Below are 15,623 nucleotides of genomic sequence, written 5' to 3'. Positions count from 1 at the left end.
GATCAGTAGACTTGTCTCCCTCAAGAAAACTAGCATAATAAGGATCAAACTTTCAAAGTTATTTATTTTAGAGTCAGTGACTGTACATGACATCCCTTTAATTTATGTAACCGTTTATCAAAGTCTTTGTTTTCTTTGGTATCTTGTTTCCTCTACAGAGCTGCTCAGAAGTTGAATCTATCTTCCAAAAAGAAGAAACATAGGCCCTCTACATCATCTGTTTCTGAATCTCATCTGTTTTCTACCAAATTCAGCACTATCCTGCAGACTTCTCCACCTCCTGCTCCACCATGTTTGCTGAGGGCAGTCAACAAAGTGAAGGACACTCCAGGATTGGGCAAGGTATGGATTAACACACAACATATCTGTACGCCGCTCTGAGATCTTAATGATATAGAGTGGGATACAAATGTTTTAAATAAATAATAAATATCTATCCATCTATCTGCATATATATATATATATATATATATATATATATATATATATATATAGTTAGGGAAGAAAACTCTTCCCTCACAGAAGACAGAGGGCTGTTTCATTCAGCAAAAATGTTTGTTGCACTTACACCAGTATTAGTACAGCCTTTCCTGAAACAAACATTTACATAGGAATGTACGCAAATTTCTTTTCTGTTTAGAAATGATAAAAATTGTGCACTTTGAAATGCGCATTTTCAACAAATATGCATTTTCACGTATTTCAAGAAAATGGGGAAACTTGTGCTCCTTTGAAAAATATGCACAGAAATTGACACTTTTGCCATTTGAAATGTGCACTTTTCCTATTTGATCAAGCTGAAAAACAGGTTGAAAATGAAAATGGAAGCAAGGTGAAAGGAGCTCCAAAGTGCTTTTAACAGAATTTAGGTGAGCCTGAAAATCACTGGTTTCCGGGTCCCTACATTTACAGTAAATTCAGTGGTGCTTACTTTTAAGAAAATGTGTGTACAGCTTCAGTCTTGTTGATAACAGCATACACACTGGGGAACCCTGATTTCTTTGCCACCTGTACACTAAGATATAGCACTTGCTATTCACGTCTTTACTAGAGAAAGTACCAGAGAACATGATTGTTGCGTAAATCAAGAAGCAGCTTTGGCACAATTCATCATGTGTAGTGGGGCTACAGTGCACTTTCAGAGACAATTCAGCTTAATGCATACAAAAATATTTTGAGGCAAATTCTTAAGAGGTGAGAATTGAAATGAATGACATCCTACATATTTTGTAAACAATCATGTGTTTTCACCTAATCATAATTTGAGGTTTCTTTGTAACGTGGCAATCGAATTAACTTTTAAAATTGAAACATTGTTAAGTGTAATCTGTTTATTCCAGAAGATAGTTTAGCCAGCCTTTATTGATGTCTGAAGACTATAGAGGCCATGATGTACAGTTTTTCAATCTGAATTTCAAAATGTTTCGATTCAATTCACATTGTAGATCTTAAATCCATATGTGTTTGAGCCGTAAATATGATGTGTACTTTGTATCAGTGGTCTTTCTGGAAGTTGTTAGGCTGGGTGTATCAGTACCAACTGGTTATAGAAGAAAAATTTAGTGATTGGCTACATTTATATATCAGCTTTCTGCCAAGATACCCGAAGTAGTTTACAATTTTAAAATTCTAAATATCAGCTTGGGCATGTTCTCTTCTTCCCTTCCACAGGGCACATTGGTCCTCAAGTAGACCTTGGGATGATGTGGGAGGGGCTGACCCAACAGTTCTCTCAGGCTGTTGATGGTCTTCTGAGGAACTGATGGCATAAGCTCCTTGTCCTATGCAAGAGGAGGATGGTATGGGCAGTAAATGCAACAGGGAAGAATTAGAAACTCTTGCGCTAAGGCAAAACTTCAGATGTTACGAGCTTACATCGAATCTGACTTCATCTTGCTCTCCTCTCCCGACAGCCCCCCTCCACCCCCTCCCAGATCTGTTCTGGAGGGTCCCCCAACCCTCTGGAGCATATTTGGGGCAGGGGGACTGCAGGGGGAACAGGAAAATGCTATTTTTAGGGTGCACAGGAGCATAATTATTTCCAATTAGAGTATTTATCAGATATATTCAAGAAAGGATATGTTTGGAGAAATCTTACACATTTTCTCCATTCCTGCCCCCTCCCACCACAAGCCTCTCAAAAAGATAGAATTGTAGAAACTATGTTTAATTCATGTACTCTGCAGTCTCTAGCATAAAAGTTCATATCTTCTACTGTACTTCTCTTGAAGTTATCCTGTAATTATGACCTAAAGCTCATATACTTTCATTTCAGTATTCCCATAATTTTACCTTTGTAGCATAATTTACATTTTAATATATCAGAGATAGGAGTAGGGAATATACATGAATAACTGCAGATGAAGAATATTAATTCCTCAGTCAAAATCTAAAGGACACAGAAGTTATGAAAAATTTCAAGGATGCTGGAATGGCAAGATAATGATGATGGCTTATTTTATTTATATAGCAAGCTGGTGCAGTGTGAAGAAAGTGTTTAATTCCCCTTTAAATAAATAGGTAGCAAAGTTACATATTCAGGTCTTATTGATGCCAATGGGATGTGTATATATCACTTCCTCCAGTTTGCATCCACTTTATGTGTTGTACAGCATTCTGTCTCAAATGTATTTCCTACACTGCAGTCATTTAAAAAAAAATCCAAATCAACATTCTTGACAGCATATTTCTTTTTCAAATGCAGATCTCCTCATTAATTTTATTTCATTTATTTATCTATGCATCATCTCCTATATTCACAGATCTTTAAATTATTTTAAAAAGATGAATCCTAGGTCAAATATATAACAAATACACTAAGATGTTTTTGTAGAAAATAGAGGAAAGGTTCCAGAGTTGGAGACCAGCTACTAAGAATGTCTTTTCATGTCTATGTTTTCATATGTATGATCAGAAAGAATTATCAAGAGAATTATGTTCTCGGCTGATAATAAGATGTAGGAGCTACATCTAAGGGTGTTATTTAATGTTGTGTTTCCATATTTATATTTTAAAAACTGAAAATGCTAGGAAATGCCCCCAAACTCACACCTTTGTAACATTGAGTATAAAATGCACAGACTCTAGATAAGGTCTGTATGTGCGCTGTATGTTTGTAATGCAATTGGAATTGATGTTGTAACCATAGCTGTTCATACTGATGAAGAGTCATGCTGTAGTTTGAACTTAAAAGCAGCTTGCCTCTTCAACATTGAGCTGCTGTGAAATGAAAGCTTGGACTGTGCACATGCCTTTACATATATGTAGTATGTCGTTACATCCAACATTTCCATAATTACAAAGATAAATGTGTGCTTACCTTTTTAATGTCTTCTTTTCAAAAAGCATTTTTTAAAATAAATAAATGTAACATCAAAAATGGCCTCAATACAAGATAGCTAAACAACTAAAATATATAGTCCAGTGTGATCTAGATTGAGTGGATTGTTTCAAAATAATTAGTAGATGCCAAACTATGCTACTGTAAGAATTCCCTTATTTAATTATTGGTTAGGGCTAAAGAACCTGACTGCACCTGCTTAATTATATATTTGCAACCGATATCACCCCAATTTTTGTAGACATTAAGGTTATTTACAGTGTAATCCTATTCATTCTTGAGAAGTAAGTCCCACTTTGTTAGATGGGGCTTCCTTGTGGAAGATAAAGCTATCAATGGTTCCTAGTCATGGTGGATATATTAACTCCAGTATTGCAAGCAGTATGCCTGCATATGTCACTTGCCGGGGAACAGTAGCAGGAGGATGTTGTTGCAGTCGTGTCTTGCTTGTGGGTTTAATGTGGGCATCTGGTTGGCCACTGTGTGAACAGAATGCTGAGCTAGATGTGCCTTTGGTCTGTTCTAGCATGGTTGTTCTTATGTTCTCTCAGGCAATATGCAGATTGGCGCAATATAAAAATATGTATCTGAAAAAGAACAGGTCACCCATTGGTTTTTCTCCTCCATTCTTTAACTATCTCTTCACAAAACCTATTGAAACTAGTTGGGATTTAGCATAATTTCCTTCACCCTTGACAACATAGTAAGGATGACAATATAGCCCCAGGATTGTTTCACTCTTATTTTACCCTAATTTCACTTTCACTGCTCTAACACGATACTTATGGTGTTTTTTTAATGGAGTTGCACCAGTGTCAAATGCAATACCGCAGCTGAGATTCAAAATCCTAATGAGGGAGCAATGAGTGAAGAAAATTACATGTCATGGGTCTTCTCTGACCCCCCCCTCTCTCTTCCAGATCAATTCCTAACCAAATCCAATTAAAGTAAGAGGTGTATACTGAAATGAGCTCTATACTGCAAATTGGTTAGCAGTCTGAAGCACGCTGAAACTCATATCTACACACACATCTAGCCCATGGGTGATTCAATTTGTATTTACAGGCCAAAGCAGCAGATTTGTAACCTGATGTTTCTATAGCTTCCCTACAGTTTCTTCTCAAAAATATGTCTTTTGTCTTGAATCGAGCTCCACTTCCATAACAAACAACAGCTGGTGCTATTTGGTTCACATTTCTTCTGCCCCAGTATCCTAATCACTGGATTCTTCTTTATTCTTGGGGGGAAGGTGGTGTGGGACTGGAGCAGGAGTGGATTCCCCGGGGGGGGGGGGGTCCCTCCACCCTGATGCAAATGGGAACCTGGCTGGTAAGTGGGTGTTTCAAAGTGGGGTGGTGAAGAGTCCCTCCACTTTCCTCCATCCTGCTCTGAAACACCCGCTTGCCAACTGGTTCCCCATTTGTGCCAGGGTGGCGGACATCCCAAGCACCCCCTGGAAACCCACTTCCCCTTCCCCTTCCTTCTTTATGTGTTAGTTCCATACTTACACAAGCACAGAATCAAGGCATTAAAAAAATGGGAAGGGTTGCCCTGGGAGTGTGGGCACCCTCTCTCACCCCTTCTCATTCATGACATCCTCGCTTCCACAGAAGAAATGGGGCACGTTCTCAGCTCCCTGTAGGGATCTTTCTGAGCATAAAAAAGAGGACCCCCAGGGGGGATCTACACTACTGCTTTTAAAGCGCTTTAAAGCACTTTGAAAACGTTTTGAAACCTGTATATGCAGTGTGTCCTGGACCCCAACAGTTGTCAAAACTGTTATAAAGCACTTTAAAGCAGTGGTGTAGATCCCTGTTATGACGATCGATCGGAGCTAAATAGGGGGGAGAGTTTGGGCATGATAGTGAATGGTGATTGTGGCCCTGCTGGATAAATGTGGTTTCAGCTGTTCTTGCCAAATGGCTCATTAGCCAATGTCTTTTACACACAATGGGCTGACAGAGAACACATCTTGGGTAAAATAACCCTTACTGCAGACCGTGGGTTCCAGGGTAGCTTATTTTCAGTAAATAAGCCACATGGGTGGCAAAAGCAGCACGTAGATGACATACTAACCCATCATGGGAAAATAAACCATCATGAGTTAGCATATTGTCTGAACCCAGTCAATATGTTGTTTTAAGAATTAACGTATATGAGGTTTCAGCTTGTGTGCTTCATCTCTCCTTCGCCTCCCTTTCTCCACAATAAGAGCAAAAGCTTCTGTTTTCAGTTTTGAACTGAATGCACTTCCCGGTTAGCCTGGGAAACTGTGGCTTATTCTGGCTATGGTTAGGGAGAAATGTGGCTTGATCAAAATGTGGCTTGATATACAAGATTGTTAACTAATGATAGTTATAACCAGCCACAATTCCCCAAGTTCAAAAAGTGGAAGTGGAAGCTTTTGATCCCTTCCTTTTATACACAGAAGAGGAACAGAGGGGAGGGGGAAGCATGCAGAACCAAGGCTCGTGAAATCTCATTCTCATCGTGACAAAACACACTTTGTTGTCACAACTGAATGGGATCATAGACATGAACTGGGTCATAGAGAAGAAGTCAGTGAAAGGGAGGCTAATGTTGATGTGCTTGTGCAGTATAAGGGACCATTCATGCCTGTAATGTTGTGTAAATGGCCCCTTTATGGCCTCCATTTGCGCAACATTATTTTTACAGAAATTCCCGAGCCACCATTTCTATGCAAATGGTGGCTTGCTATGGGGATGGGTGGCTGCTGAACGACTGCCCTTTGATTCAGAGAGCAGGGTCCGGGGGGGGGGGGTAGGGTGGGATGAGTCCATTGGACTCACCCCCACCTCAGACTCTCGCAATGTCCCTAGTTCTCTCCTCCACCTGTGTTTATTTGGGGATCGGGCAAGGCTCCTAACCTGCAGCCTCATTTTAGCAACTGCACAGGTGCAGGAAATTAGGCTAGCACTACTACAAGTTTAAAAAAAACTGAAAAAAAACTACAAGACCTATTTGAAATGGAGAGGGCACAGAAGAGCTATGAATAAAACTTTACCTTATTCAGTTATTGTAAGGTAGGGTGACCATATGACCAGATATGACCTGTATAATATTGCCAGGATTCGATCATTTTTGTCTGTCTCTTCTGCCAAGACTCTTGTTCATGCATTGGTTATTTCTCAGTTGGACTACTGCAACCTTCTTCTCACTGGCCTTCCTTCTTCTCACATCAGTCCATTGGTTTCTGTTCACCACTCTGCTGCTAAGATCATCTTCCTGGCTTGCTGCTCTGACCATGTTACTCCACTTCTGAAATCTCTTCATTGGCTTCCAATTCACTTCAGAATCCAATATAAACTTCTCCTGTTGACCTACAAAGCTTTTCACTGTCTAGCTCCTTCCTATCTTTCCTCTCTCATCTCACACTATTGCCCCGCTCGTGCTCTTCGCTCCTCTGATGTCATGTTTCTCACCTGCCCAAGGGTCTCCACTTCCCTTGCTCGGCTTCGTCCATTTTCTTCTGCTGCCCCTTACGCCTGGAACGCTCTTCCAGAACATTTGAGAACTACAAGTTCAATCGCAGCTTTTAAAGCTCAGCTAAAAACTTTTCTTTTTCCTAAAGCTTTTAAAACTTGAATTGTTCTGACTTTTATACTGCCTGTTTGAAACAAATCCGTTAATCCATTGATTTTTTAGGAATTTTTTAAAAATTGAGGTTTTAAAATTATTATTTTTTTAAATTGTCATTTTTAAAGATAAAGAGATGAAACTTTGCACCATGAAAGGATTTAGGTAGAGCTTTAGCCACACCAAATTTGAAACAGATCTGTTTATCCCTTGATTTTTTAGGATTTTTTTTAAAAATTGAGGTTTTAAAATTATTATTTTTAAAATCGTCATTTTAAAAGTTAAAGAGATGAAATTTTGTACCATGATAGGATTTAGGTAGAGCTTTAGCCACACCAAATTTGAAACAGATCCGTTCATCCATTGATTTTTTAGCAATTTATTAAAAATTGAGTTTTTAAATTATTATTTTTAAAATCATCATTTTTAAATATAAAGAAATGAAAGTTGGCACCATGATAGCTTTTAAGTAGAGCTTTAGCCATACCAAATTTGAAACAGATCTGGGGCCAGTAGCAAACCCTGTTAACAACAACAGCAGCTTGCAATGAGTGAAGATACAGTCAGAAAAGATATTTGAGGGAAGGGGTGAATGTAACACACAGAGCATAGCAAAAGCTTCAAAGTACAGCAAAACCTACAAAAGTAGGAGTGAGTGAAGTTAATTTCAGATACATTGAATCTCTCACTTGTTCTTTATTTCAAGCGATTTTAACATTAAGATGTTATGTAGAACAGATTTGTCTTAAATGTGTGCTGTAAAATCAGATAAGTGACGAAGGCTATGTTCGGGTGGGCACGCTCCCTTGGTACTGGACACGCCCCCTTGGGGGCGACCATGTTGTCCTCCTTTTTGGTTTCCAAAATATGGTCACCCTATTGTAAGGCCTATAAAGCTAGCAATTGCTATAGTTGTGTGCTAGGAAGACAGACATTAAGACCTGATCAGAAGTACTTAAAGCTTGCTTATTGATAATTGAACAGTAGATATCAGGGCTGCAACATGAATCAATTTGATTAATTGATCAAAGTTTTGGAGAGGCTCTAAATGCGATTTTATGCATGTCAACTTAGAAGTAAGTCTCAATGGGGCTTTACTCCCAGATAGGTGTATATGGGATTGTAGCCTCAGCCCAAGTGAGAGAGATTCCCCGAAGTGGGAAAATTTCTCTGAGTCTGCTGAGAAAATAAAATATAAATAAAATGGTATGGAATGAATTATGAATGAATGAAATGAGAAAATTAAAATAAAAGCTTATTGAAGCACAGCATTTATAGTAGTAAAAATAATGAAAATATGTTATTTTTCATCAGAAATACTGGTTTTGTACAGATACAAACTCATGCATATTTAGGGCTCAATCTTATTCAGATAGTTGCCAGCCTTCGAAATTGGAGGCAGCCAACAATCCTATGCAGGACAGCTTGTATGTTGCCTAGACAAACATTTTTTCCTTCTAGCCATGGCTTCAGGGAGGGGGCAGGAAGGAGCCTGGAAACCCAATAGGAAGCTGTGAAAACCAGTTTCCATGGTCTCCTCCCCGACCACAGGATAGCCCCTTTTTCACCTTCCCCATGCTCCATTTCTTAGCGCAGAGATGTAGCTGGCGTGGAGAGAACTGTGCCAGCTACCGGGGGGGGGGGCAGGGAGAGCAGATTCTGGGCTCCAAGGTCAGAGCCCAGGTTCCACCCGTCATTTCCCAGAAACTGAAGAATCCTATGACCTTTCAGATGCTAGGGGGCATAGGGCTGCTTTATAAATTGATTAATTAATAAACTAAAATTCAGATGATTAATGAACTAATATTCCTTTAATAGAGACAGCTGTAATATATGCTATTCATTATGAGTCGTGAAGCAACAGAGTTAGCTGTAGTTTGTTTAAATCATTGCTGATTGATTAGTCCGTAGCAGTAAACCTTCTAGCCATTTTATTTAGAAAATTGGATGGAAACAAACAAATATGATGCATGTGTGCTCATACAAGGTATGTGGGGGCAATAACAGAATTAGGCTACAGCAGAAAGTTTTTTTCATTGATTCTTGACAATCTGCATGGCAGGACCTTTTCCTCTCTGACCGCAACTATTTTTCAATGTTCTGAGTTTTCCAGAAAGCCCTTTCGGCTTCTGAAATATGCATTCCCTAATATTCAACATGAGAACTTTTAAAAAAGAGGCAAGAAGAAAAGCTATTTTTCTTTTTTAAACTTCGGCACTGGGACATATAGTAAGTCAAAAGTTAATTGCTGTAGGACAAATGAGAGTTAAAACCATTATCCCTTGGAAACCATTTCTGAGAGGAAGAACAAAAACTGTTTCTCCTCGGAGTTACCATGGTTACTGAAATAGGAACAAGAAGGAATACCCCATGAGGCATTTTAAGAAGACATATGTGTTCATCATTGTAGTCAAACCGATTGTTCTATAAATTAAATAGTTAGTTCCACTTGGAATGAAAGCCAAGTGGCCTTTGGCCCTCAAGTTAGAGTGGCCTGTAACACAGATATTCTTCAGGAAATAGATTTGATGGATATGACTGAGATCTTTGCTGGCTAAATTCCAACTAACTGTGCACTTTCAGGAGAATGTTTAATACCGTCCAATACAAGCTGTTTTTAAAAACATGATAACAAACACAATCCCTTAGTTAATCAAAGATGGAAGAAAAGCCAAGAACAAAATGGAATCCCTGACATCCCCTCCCCATAGCCTTACTTTCTATGTATCTTTCTAAGCCAAAGCCTATTTTGACCCTGCCAATGCTCCCCTGTAGTATAAAATAGTTGTGTTTCTACCCAGCTGCACCAGGAATGGTGTATATGTTTATCTATGACAAAGGGCAGGCAGGAACCAGTTACAGCCCCGGTCCCTTTTCTCTTGGAGAGTGGGAGGTGGTGGCAAGGACATGTTTTTGCATCTCCACTCCCAGTGATGTAGAATGTCATAAACATGCTTCATGCATTACTCATGTGAATGGATATAGTGTGTAGAAAGGGACTGTATGGACCAATCCCCAGTGATACATGGCTCCTCCCAGCCTCCCCCCCTCATATTTGCATGGTCATCTGAGGCAGGGGAACTTAGACCTCTATGGATGGAGGTTTTCCTAGACTCTAGGACCCAGGTAAGCCATTGTATGTAGAAGTGAATGTGTGAATGCTTCCCGGCCTCATATATCCACATGAACCCAGGTATAGTGTGGCAAGAAAAAGCTGTTTCAGGGGATGGGGCTATAGGTGTGGGCCTGCAGGCCCTTTTGATATACTTTATATATACTAAAGACTATAATCAGTGAGTTGTTCTCTTAATTAATGATCTTGTATTGTTATGTAGGGTTCTTCATTTTTGTCCCCTGTATTTTTAACTTCATTTCAAAATAAAATTCTGTGTAAAAGAATAGCAAAATGAATTTATTCTTCCATCAAAATGATAGAACATTGATTGAAGGTAATATTTCTATTAGTATCAAAGTCTCTTGGACGACCAATTTAAGCTTTAGAAGCCTAAGCTTCAGTTATGAGCATATTTGAAACCAAATCCTCTTGAGACCTATTTCTAAATAAATGTGTTTAGGGCTGAAGTAGATCTAGAATAGCATAATTGAAGTTAATTGGAATGCTCTAGAGTAAGTGGGCTTGGTACTGGAGCTTAACTGCCTTTAGCCTGACGAAAACTTGGTCATAGCACATTATCTATAGCACATTATCTAATAGCCCAGTTAAAGTTAATGGAATATACTTCCACATAATATAGAGATAATATACCTTACAGTATTTAACAAATTCCCTTTTCTGTGATGGATGAATGTAAGTGTTAGAAGATTCATTAAGACTGAAGGCTCATTCACACAATTGTTTCAGCCCATGACATCCACAGGCTTTAGTCAAGTTTCGGTTGTATTGCCATAGCCTGAAACGTCATGAGAAACCTGTTTTGTTTGGGGCTGAGCCCTGGTTGGCTTTTTATGTGTAAGGGAACCCACTGTTCCTTTACTTCCATTGATCCTGCTAGAGTAAAGAATACTATTTTGTTCGTTGCATAGTTGGTGGGGCAGGGAGAGTGGAACTGGGAGCAGGTAAGCCATAGAGAAAGAGAAGTTGTGACGGCCTCCTCTTTTGCGGGTGCACTCTGATAATCCTGTCCATTCTTGTAAGTGAATGTTATGAAAGCCTTGAGTTACTTGCCCAAAGACTGTCCTAGAGATGTTGCTGGACAGGCATTTTTTGGTCTGTCTTGTACACTGAAAGATATTTCATTGTGAAGACCTGTTTCTATCAAGGTCCTTAAGAATTTGGTGGAAACTGCTTTTAAACCTCCATCAATAGATGGGGTCAAATGTATCATAACAATGCTGGAAAAAACACCCACAGTGCATTCTGCAACTCCGGTACTTCCAATATCAAGCGAGCTGCCAGAATGGTATGGGTTATGTCACTATTCGATGACACAGCATAGTTCCCAGCAATGCTGTTTAGGGAAAAAGATGCCTACATCCATGGTATATTTTTTAAAAATATATTTTTAAAAGTAATTGCAAAAATAAAAACCAAACAAAAGTTCAGAAATGTACAGACTTTGACTGCAGTTTGTGTTTGAGTCCACATTTGGTTCTGGAAGGTGCAAATGTAATAAATTCTAGCAAAAAATGAGCTGAAATGAAGTTTTGAAATATGTGGCTGTGCATATGCTGCTTGACTATTATATCCTATGGCTCCAAGTTCTGTAAGAATTAGACTGCATTCGGCAATATTTATTTATTTATTTATTTAATTAAATTTATATACTGCCCCATAGCCGAAGCTCTCTGGGCAGTTTACAATAGTCAATGCTGGGTTAATAGTCAACTCCACAGTTGATTATCGAGGGGGTACTCCCCACACGACATGAATATAATCAACCATGGTGTGGATTACGGCCAATGTCAAGTTAACTATTAGTCAACAGTATGTTTGATTGACACATCCCCCCTCTCATCCCCCTCAGACCTCCTGCTGGTATTCCATCAGCCATTGCGAGTTCTGCTAGCTAGAGTGGCAGCCGCCGCTTTGGTCACTCTTGCCAAGGGGCTCTGAAGTCGCTGAAAATAACCAACTGTGTGTGACAAAATAATCAACAGTGCCCTACACACAACACGATAACCAACAGTTGTTCAAATAATCAACTCTGCACATTGTTGGTTATTTGCATTGGTTATTTCGTTCGAATTACCAACCGTGGTGTGAAAAAGTCCCAACAGATGACACAATAACCAACTGGTGGCTGTTTAACCCCACCAGTGACTATTTAACCCACTGTTGGTATTGTATGTAATATAGAAATGAATGCTAATTAAATGAACTTTGGAAACCCTTGATATCTGTTCCCATGTACAAGTCCATTCTTTGGATTAATGAACTTTCGTTTTCAAATAATAGAAGAGTACAGATTACAATAGAGTTGAACATAACAAATTGCTACCTTGGAATTAAAAGCTTTGAAATGTTATAATTTGTATCAATACCGCTCAATAACTTGATTTCTTTTCTTTTAAAAAAAGCTTTTTCTGCTTTTTTAGACCACCATTTGTACATTATATGTTGCATAATACAACTATATTTTTGGCATTAGCCTAGTCCAAGCAAATTAGTCCTAATTTGCTCTGCAGCTTTCAAAACTGCATTCTGAACACAGTTCTAATTATTTACTGAGATTTAAATCCCTGTGGAGAAGGTTATTACAAATTAGGAAAGTCATGATCAAAGAGACTAAAATTATAAGGTGATTCTAGTATGATACTGAGTAAAGAATTCAGGCTTGGAATGCTCCAGATCTGGGAATATATGCAATATATTTGTGGCACAGGCAAGTGCAGTATGTGTTTAAAGAAACACATATGTACTTTTTCATTCTGATGACATTGTTCTGCCTGTGAACTTAGTCCCTTTTCTTTTGTTATTTGATTCCTCTCTGCATGTGCCCATGAGCCTTGTTCTATGGAAGCTGACAGGTTGGTAAAGCTATTGGAGAATCCACTACAGCAATGCTATAATAACAGAGACTAATGATCCAACAGAGTCTATTGATTCAGACACAAGGTCGCTCAGCTTTGCTCTTTCTTAAAGACACTAACTTTTTCTTGGCTAAATATATAGTTGGTGGTGCATTAAAGAAGATCTGAGGATGTACTTACATCATTTTGAGGAGGTATATTCCTTTACTTTTCATTTGTCAGAGACAATCCTACTGCATATTTGCAAGAAAGATATCTCAAAGTGTTATATACAAAATGGAAAGGTTATGCATATTTGTGTGAGAGAAGGGCTGCTAGATGTAGGTCCCCTACACACACACACACACAGAGAGAGAGAGAGAGAGAGAGAGAGAGAGAGAGAGAGAGAGAGAGAGAGAGAGAAAGGGGGGGAGTCATTTTCTTTTTACCCCCTGAAGTTGGGACTTTTTGTCTGAAGGTACATCCCCTCCAGGTACCTTCTTGAAAGTCAAAAGCTACCCAATTTGGCTTCTTTTGACTTTTTCTATTTTTTCCTTTTTACCTTGTACCCTATCTAAAACTATCCCAAGCTTTGTTAATATAAAAACTGTCTGGTTTCTTTCTACTTCATCTGCCAAGAACCCGTTTTTCACCTAACAATGGAGACAGTTATTGAGTAACAGCTGTCTTTATAGTTTTAAAAATGGGGGAGCACACAACAGACAGTATATCCTAACCATATGAAAAGGAGGAAAGGGCTCCTGTATCTTTAACAGTTGCATAGAAAAGGGAATTTCAGCAGGTGTCATTTCTATATATGGAAAACCTGGTGAAATTCCCTCTTCATCACAATGCTAGGAGCTATCCTCTAAGCTTAATTTAGCTAGCAAAGCTAGGCAGTTACCTTCAACTAAAACAGGGTCATTTCCCACAGTCCAACAGGCACTCTACCTCAGAGAGGGTCCTTTGGGAGAAACCTCTCATGATTCACTACCCTAAAAGACCACTTCCCACCTGCTCTCAACTCCGCATACTTGACCCTACAGCGGACTCTGGGATCTGTCAACTCTGAAGTCCCCTCCCCCACCAACAGAGGCTGAGTTCCCAGGAGGTGGGGGAATGGTCACTGAGCTTTCAGCATTCAGTCCAATAAGCTGCTGGGAAGATACATCCTTGACTCCAGAAGAGTCTTGGAGAATCTCCTTCCTGCTTCCTGTGTTGTCTGGTAAATTTCTGGTCCTGCTTCTTCTTTTGATTCTGAGTCTGCCCCCTCCCCCCAAACCTCTTCCCCCACACTAGGGAGAACAGGCCTGATCCTGACAGGTGGGCCTTATTGGGGAGAACATTCCATAATTGGGGTGCCACCAATTGAGATGTCACCAATCTGCAGCTGACTCACATCTCTCCTCTCTTTCTCTTCACCCAATCTCAAGGAAGCAATGGAAGTGATAAACCAACGACTGGAGGCATTTGAGATGTGGATGGGGGTTAACAAACTGAAACTAATCCAGACAAGACTATTAGTCAAGAACACTGGTGATTTGGGTGAAGTGGCTCAGCCTGTTCTAGATGGGGTTGCACTCCTCTTGAAGGAACAGATATGTTGTTTCGGGGTACTCCATTACTTTTGCTCAATATTTATTTATTTATTTATTTATTTTATTAAATTTATATACCGCCCCATAGCCAAAGCTCTCTGGTCGGTTTACAAAATGATGGCAGTTGCTAGGTGTGACTTTTATCAGCTTCAGCTGATAATCCAGCTGGGACATTTCTTAGAGAAGGCAGAATTAGATTCAGTCATCAAAGTTTTAGTCACCTCCAGATTGGATTGTTATAATGCATTACACATGAGACTGCCTTTAAAGACAGCCCAGAAGTTTCAGTTGGTCCAAAACGCCGCAACCAGAGTTTTGTCTGAAGCTCACAGATCAGAATATATACTCCCATCTTACGCCAGCTCCATTCACTTCCTATTTGCTTCCAGACTTAATTCCAAGTACTGGTTTTAGCTTTTATAATGGGCTATAGGGTAACCTGGTCCTCTCCCATATAGGCATGTCTGGGAATTAAGACTGTGTCAGATACCTTGCTCTCTCTGCCATCCTGGAGACAGCCTTTTCTGTGGTGGTGGCACTACTCTGGAATGCTCTCTGAACTGAAATGTAATAGTCTTTTGCTTGTGTACCTTTCACAAGAAATAGAAGACACTTTACTTTTAGTGGCCTGGTCACACTTAATGCTAACCCATAGTTTATTGAATTGATTGTTTGTTCCCCAGGGCTTGTTTGGAAGACAATCAAACAAATCATGGTTTGATTCCTCAATCCCTGGGTTGTTTGTTTCCCTCCTGCTTTGTCTGCTCCCTCTCTGTATCCCAAATGCCTTTGCAGCGCTGTAGTGTTGGCATGTAAATTGGCTGGATTTTTTTACCACTCTTCTCTGCCACCTCTATAGCAAAACAACCCTCGATTATGGGTTCATATGTAATGGCAACCCATGGTTTAAGCAACTCAGAGTTCACAGTCCAACAACAAATCATGAGTTCTCTTTCTGGCTTGTCTGTGGTTAACAAACAATGTTAATAAACTATGTTAACCGCACAAATTATGACAACCCAGAATTCAACAACCCATACCATGGGTTAGCATTATGCATGAACCAGTGTAACAAGAAAGAAAGGGAGAGGGGAGAGATCTAGTCTGAAAGGTACCCC

The 15,623-nt window shown here is 39.5% G+C and overlaps 1 protein-coding gene across 3 annotated transcripts in view; it reads left to right on the top strand.

The window, feature by feature from the left end:
* The window catches only part of KIF26B (kinesin family member 26B), a 323,532-nt gene that overhangs the window by 196,408 nt on the left and 111,501 nt on the right, over positions 1-15,623 (top strand). For all 3 annotated transcript variants that reach the window (XM_063124311.1, XM_063124310.1, XM_063124312.1), the window contains one exon: positions 159-342. In XM_063124311.1, the coding sequence (XP_062980381.1) occupies positions 159-342 (184 nt within the window). The remainder of the gene's footprint in view (positions 1-158; positions 343-15,623) is intronic.

This window comes from Elgaria multicarinata, chromosome 4, assembly GCF_023053635.1.
Source record: "Elgaria multicarinata webbii isolate HBS135686 ecotype San Diego chromosome 4, rElgMul1.1.pri, whole genome shotgun sequence".
NCBI classification, from domain to species: Eukaryota; Metazoa; Chordata; class Lepidosauria; order Squamata; family Anguidae; genus Elgaria; species Elgaria multicarinata.
This window is presented reverse-complemented; position numbering and strand designations above follow the sequence as displayed.